Raw genomic sequence first — 7,039 nt, 5'->3', positions numbered from 1 at the left:
CAAGTACCAAGGACCAACAAACCATGGCTGCCATCTGTGGTGCCAACCATAAGTTAGATTTGTGTCAGCTTATTTACAGCATCATAGGGATGTAGAAACTTCTACTATGTCTTTACTTGGACCCACTGGACCAACTGTGCAAGTGCTATTATTCCTTATTAAAAACATCAATAATAGTGTTCTACGTCATAAACAATTTCTTCACAAAGCATATGTTTCACTTTCTCCATTTTGTCAACTTCTCAGCATAAATTTTATTGGGGTTTTACAGGTTTTACAGTAACTTAAATCTTGTGAATCCATTCATTCATGGATTTATTGACCAGAGTTGGGTAACGCGTTACACAGTAACTTTCCTGATAACGCAGTAATGTAATGCGTTAAATTTTACATTTATGTAATTTGATTACAGTTACTAATGTCACTAAAATTATGTTACTTGAGTTACAAATGCAGTGTTAAAAATATGAAGTAAAAATCATGTTTTGTGCATCAGTATGCCCTTTAATAAATCTCAGGAGAATGTGAGCTAAAATGCAGATGGCAACGGCAATGGCAATTTTATTTATATAGCACTATTTACTACAACCAGAGTTGACCAATGTGCTTTACAATAAAATAACTAAAAGCACCAATAAGACAATGAAAAATAAAAAGCAGTAAAGCCAAGAGGAAGGAAAAAATATCATAACATGAAACAAAAGGATAAAGAGTGCTTCAACCAAAATTAAAAGCCTTATCGAACAGATAGGTTTTTAATTTAGACTTAAATATAGCAACAGACGAAACCATTCTAATAAAAGTGGGCAGCTCATTCTAGAGTCTTGGGGCAATAGTAGAAAAAGCATGATCACCCCTGTACTTCCGCCTCGTCTTGGGGATAAACAAGAGTCTTTGGTTAGAAGACTGTAGGGATCTGGTTACAGATCAACATTCAAGGAAAGGCTGCCTATCATATTTCAAAATGTTGCACTCGATTTCACATATTTTAGTCTGGCATTATAGCTTGGGAAAAGTTCAGCTAGTGAATGTGTACAAGTTTATGTCACAATAACACTAATTTTAGTAAAAATAGATGACTCATCAGAATGAGATCCTCTGCTGGATTAAGCCGCGCATTGCATCATGCTCTTCTTCTGAGAAAAATTCAAGTCTTATTCCTAACAAGGTGTCTTCTCCCCCCGATACCACCACCCCCCCCAACAAAAATTGTAGCCGATACGAACTCAATTCGATTCGTGCATCTCAGGCCTGGTTTCACGTGGATGATTATCATATAGAGTGTGATGTGCATGGGCGTAACCACATTATAGATGAGTTTAGATGGGAAAGACTGTACCTCATGTTGGTTTCATACGGATTATTTTATGAGAAATTATTTGTTTTGAACATGACTTACTTAATTTAAAATTAGACACTTTAAGCTTTCTTTAGATATATTACTCGTCTGTGTGTCAAGTATTTGCTGAGTTTTTTCGTTTCATTTCGTTTCGAGAATGCAGAAAGCGTACCTTGTTTGTTTTTTTATTTTACAAAAGCACAATGTTTTGTTGATATTGTGACTGTATACAAATAAAAGTAGACCTTTTACAAATGTATAACAGTTTTCATGTATTACTCTTATCTGTACAATAATTTTTTTAAACATTTATAATTCTTTTTGCTGTTATCAGGAAAAAATGCAAGTGATCGTACAAGTTAGTTTTAATATGTATTTTTCAGTCAATATTAAATTAATGAAATGACTACTGTATGAGTTTCACTGTATGAGTTTCACTTTGTAGTAAAATATGGTGGCAACAAGTGAGTGTTTGTTGAACAAGTCATTGAATCACTAAACCATTCATCAAAAAGATTTGTTCACATATTCATCCAGTGCAGGTTAAATCATAGTTGGCAGGTAGGTGGCGACAAGTGAGTCACTGAATCACTGAACCATTCACCAAAAAGATTCATGGCGACAAGTGTGTCTTTTTGAGCAAGTCAACTGATTCATTCACTCAGCATAAGTTTATCAACCAAAAAAAAAAAAAATCATTTTTAATGAGATATCACTAAACAATTAAAAAAAAATATGACATCATTTGAATAGTGAGACTGACTCACATGCTGAGCTAAACAAACAACATGTTCACTCTCATTCAGTCCACTAGTAGATTCTTGTTCATGAACGAGATGCCTCATTTATTCGAGTTTATTCACAAATTAGCAATTTTTTCAATAAAGGGGCATATTCATTCAGTAGGTCCCACCAATGAAATACTCCTTAACAATGGCTTTGTCAAAAAATGCTATTATCATTTATTCAGGCATTTTCTGGATTTTAATGGTCACGCAGTGACTTGTTTATGGAGTCCTGTATGGCATTAGGTTTATATTAAGAGCTATCAGGCTTTGTTATGGCACTTGGCTTCTTTACTCGTATGTGTCAGCACTTCTCATCCCTGTGCATTGTTTCACAATAGTTTCTCATGCCTCTCTTAGACGTTTGTGCCATTTGTTCTTTTTCCCACGATACAGTTGCACTTGCTCTGGCTTCGTCAGACCTGGCTTATCTGAACAATGCTTCAAATAACTACGGGACTCAATGCTGTATGTTCATACGTTTATGAGTGTGAGGAAAGAGCTAAAGCTTTTTTGTGAGAGATCAAGCTTGGTGATCAAGATGCCAAAAATAGTTGTCCCAAACAATTGGAGAGGAGAGCTCTTGACAGAGATAGGGCTTTGACAGGCAAGGAATCCTGCTTTGAGAAGCGTCAGGTAACAGCTGCAGTGTTGTTGTGGCACTGTGATGCTCAGGCCTTTCTTTCACTGCAGCCTGCTCTCATCAGACATGATACCATCTCAGAATTGGTCATTAAAAAAAAAAAAAATTATGATTATTAATCTTATTGTAATATTTAATTATATATTTATAATTTAAATATATCAAATACTTTAAATATTTATATTTTTTAAATTTAAATATTTTAGATTATATTGAGTTATATGTAAAATATTTTATATACTTACATTGAAAAAAAAGTCCTTTGAATTGACTGTGTAAATGATGATCAGACTTTATTCAACGATTTCTTCTCTCTCGGGACTGTCCTCCGTATTGAGTTTTCGATTCAGTCAGTTTTCAATCAACGTGAGAGAAATGTCTGCATTCAACACTCAAAATGAACAACTGAAATCTACTTGATTAAAACATGTTCACATCAGAAATATAAATGAAAATTCATTTTTGTAATTTCAAAGACCTGCTACGTCCATTTTTTTTTTCAGTGTAGGTAATACTGTACACGCATGTACACATTTTTACATATTTAACATGATGTCTTTTCATATTACAAAAACAATAAACATTTTTTTTTCTGTGAAACTCTTTTTCCATGAAGAAATATTAAATTTTAATAAAAGAAAATTTAGTTTTTTCTAACTAATTTATAAAATTTCATATTCTGTAGATTCTTTTTTCACACTACATTCAGTGACACAGTTATGCAACGTTGGCTTGATCTATTAAACTTAAGAAACTTTTGTGAAGTAAAGGTGGAGGCTGAGTACAGTATGAATCACATCATTGTAGTTATTCATAAACAGGGCAGCCATGAACTAGGCTTGAACAGACTTGATTAGTTCAACCAGATTCTGCATAAAGTCCAAATAATTCTACAAAGCCACAAAACAAAAGTCCCTCGCACATTCGTTTGGAAATTACCCGAAAAATCCAACTTGCTGAAACATATTTCTCCCAAACCAGACTAAACTTCCTTTCTCAGATCCCAACCCTCATCCCACCGATGTCCCAAAACCTTGATATGACTTCCCACAGATAATGAGGTCACTGCCTGGAATCAAAATACGCCCACCGGCACCCATACTGAGCCTAGAGACAAAACGCCTTTATGGGAATGTGAGGTTGGACAACAAACCAGAAGAAAAAGCAGCCAAAAGTTCTCCCTCTAAAGAATACGGTTTCCTCTGATCCTAAACGAGTTATGATTGATCATATTAGGATATGGCTGAGATGGGATCAGAAGTGACCTCTGGCCAGAGCTAGAATGAGGTGGCAAAATCCCAGCACTCCTTGTTTGGCAGGACTCCTCCCGCAGGAAAAAACGGGACTGATGTGAGTCATCCGGCAGACATACCTCATCTCTCACGCACACACACGCACACACACACACACACCCAGCTGTAACCATAATACAGCCCACTGACGAGGAGTGGAAATGAAAGGAAAGGGTAAGATTGTTCATCAAAGGATGTTTGATAGCATTTATGATACTCTCAGTACATTACATCGCTCTGGATTGTGGAACTGCAGTTTTAAAAAAACAAATGTATAGGAAGAAAATGACTTCATATAACATATACACAGTCATACTTCATATTACTTCGTTAATAAGTTACTCAAGTCTGTGTTTAAAGAATAGTTGTAAAAGTTCATAATGTATCGCACCCATAAATCCTCTCCATACACATGTAAGCTCCTATTATATATCTTTATAACCATCATGGTATGACCAAAATGAATATTAATATTTATATTACAGAAAATCTGTTTTCTTGTCTTTGTCTGTCTGTCACATTTGTTATATACAAATCTTAACATATTTAATTAATGTGATGATGTCTATTTTATAGTCTGTCTTTTTTTAAATGAGGGAAAAATTATATTTGCTCTTTATTTTACAAATAACAAAAAACAGCAAAAAGTTTTCATTTTTATTAAAATGAATTTATATTTCACAGTGTTCTTTATATCACAGTTTGGTTGTGCACTTTTCTAAAACAGTTGGTTATAATTGAAAATTAATTAATTTAATAATTGGTACTATATTTATTTTATTTTAAATATTTAATTCAAAAGTAATTTATAATATTTTTAACTATATATATATATATATATATATATATATATATATATATATATATATATATATATATATATATATATATACTTTTGCTATATTTGAGCTTTTTTGTTTATATTCCATCTCTGCACAGACTGGACCAACCTCATGAGCTGCATCCTAGGGTGTATTCTGAACAGTACTGAAATTCCTGTGAAAGCAAGACACTTTAAAAATAAAATACAATAAAATAAAATAAAATATAGCCTATTCTATATTTAAATATATGTAATATTTTATTACTAAATAATAAATAAATAATAATTCAATAATTATTCATTATATTTAAAAATACGCAAATGCATGACTTTATGTTATTATTTTGCATTGGCCTATATTATGTTGTATTATATTATTCTAGAATAATGACGATTTTGTGATCGATTCAGATTATACATAAATCACTTCAATTGCATGAGAATCTAAGTTCGGACATGTTAGAGCTGTAAAGTTTTCTCCGGAACGCGGCCGCCCACGCGCTTCCATTCATACTCCGTCACGAGGGGACGGGCGCACGCGGTCTTTAAAATCGGAGCCGGTCTCCGCCGCATCTCACTCGCGTCTGCCTGGATTTTACGCACGCATGAAGAAGCACAGCGTCGGCCGGCGGCTTCAGCGGAGATACGCAGCTCTGGGACGTTCGTACTCCTGTCTCCTCGTTCAGAACCCGAGCTTTACCAAAAGCGCCGCCGTAATGACGGGCTCCGAGATCTCTCACGTGCTGAAGGAAGGCGAGCTGGAGAAGAGGAGCGACAACCTCCTCCAGTTCTGGAAGAGGAAGACCTGCGTCCTCACCACGGACAGCCTGAACATCTACACGGACAACCAGAAAAAGAACAAGAGCAAAGAGCTCAAGCTGCAGTCCATCAAGAAGGTGGACTGTGTGGAGCGCACCGGGAAGTTCGTGTACTTCACGATCGTGACCACAGACAATAAGGAGATTGACTTCAGGTGCCCGGGCGAGGAGAACTGCTGGAATGCCGTCATCACAATGGCTCTGATTGACTTTCAGAACAGAAAAGCCATTCAGGACTTTAAAACGCGACAGGAATCGGAGAACACTTCTCTGGGACAGCAGGAGAGATGCAAGGCTAGAGCACCTTGAGATGTTTCCAATCCAAGCCAAAAATGGTGAGAAATCATCTGCCTATGCTCTTAAAAATAAAGCTTCTTTATTGGCATCAATGGTTCCATCCGTGGAACCTTTTCATTCCAACAAAAGGTTCTTTAGATTATTAAAATGTTCTTCACTCTAAGAAAAAAAAAAGGTTTCTTTTAAGAGCTGCTCACTGAAAGGTTCTTTGGGGAAGCAACACTGGTGAAAACCCCCTTTTGGAACCTCTATTTTTAAGAGTGTATCAATTGAAATGTAAATATTTATTGAATAAAGATGTTTTTCGAGTACTTGTGTGACATAATTGGCTAGTTATAGATGAATCGTTTTACAGAGGAAAACCTGAATTACTGAATTCTCCTTTTTTGATTCATTTAGAGATACAGCGAACTGAATCTTGAAGCTTGGACCAAAGCGAAGCTTTGATGATGTCTGAAAGAAGCCCATGTGCTCAGAGTCTGGACTGTCGTTGAGCTGGTCCGTGAAGGTCTTCGGAATAAACCTGCAATGATTTCAACCAGCAAACCCCTCAAAAACACTCAAGACTGAACCCTTGAACTTTCACAAGGCTGCGGATATGTACATGTAAATGTATCTATTTATTTTTACAAAGGAATGCTGCAAATACCAATGTTGTACTAAGTTATTTCATGATCTGTGTATTTATTTAAATAAATTTGCATAAAACGGAGTTTGTATTTGGACTTCATTTATAAGTAACAAAGTTTACAAAAGTGTGACATTGCAGATAATAGTGTGTGGCTTTCTCTAGAACATCTTCAATTATTTCTGAAGCAAAAGCACTATCTTGAGGTGATGGTGACCAGTTACAATATTTATTTATGATTTATTATTTCTAATCTCTTTATTTTTTTTAAATCGTTCTACAATAATTTATACAATATTTAAAATTTTCATGTCATGATGTGGCTGTAGTCTTGTAGTCCTCATGCAATAGTTACAACATTATAACTAAAAACAATATAGCATTTCTAGAAGACTTACTTGCCTTTGCAATGAT

The 7,039-nt window shown here is 35.0% G+C and overlaps 1 protein-coding gene across 1 annotated transcript; it reads left to right on the top strand.

The window, feature by feature from the left end:
• The first annotated feature begins 5,442 nt into the window (after positions 1–5,442).
• LOC109051146 (pleckstrin homology-like domain family A member 2) lies at positions 5,443–6,709 on the top strand. The gene is made up of 2 exons (XM_019068701.2): positions 5,443–6,035; positions 6,397–6,709. The coding sequence occupies exon 1, from the start codon at positions 5,488–5,490 to the stop codon at positions 6,007–6,009; it is 522 nt and encodes a 173-aa protein (XP_018924246.1). The 5' UTR covers positions 5,443–5,487; the 3' UTR covers positions 6,010–6,035; positions 6,397–6,709.
• The last annotated feature ends 330 nt before the right edge of the window (positions 6,710–7,039 follow it).

The sequence above is a fragment of the Cyprinus carpio genome, chromosome B25 (assembly GCF_018340385.1).
Source record: "Cyprinus carpio isolate SPL01 chromosome B25, ASM1834038v1, whole genome shotgun sequence".
In the NCBI taxonomy this organism is placed as follows: domain Eukaryota; kingdom Metazoa; phylum Chordata; class Actinopteri; order Cypriniformes; family Cyprinidae; genus Cyprinus; species Cyprinus carpio.
The sequence above is the reverse complement of the archived record's forward strand: the minus strand, read 5'-3'. Positions and strand labels throughout refer to the sequence as shown.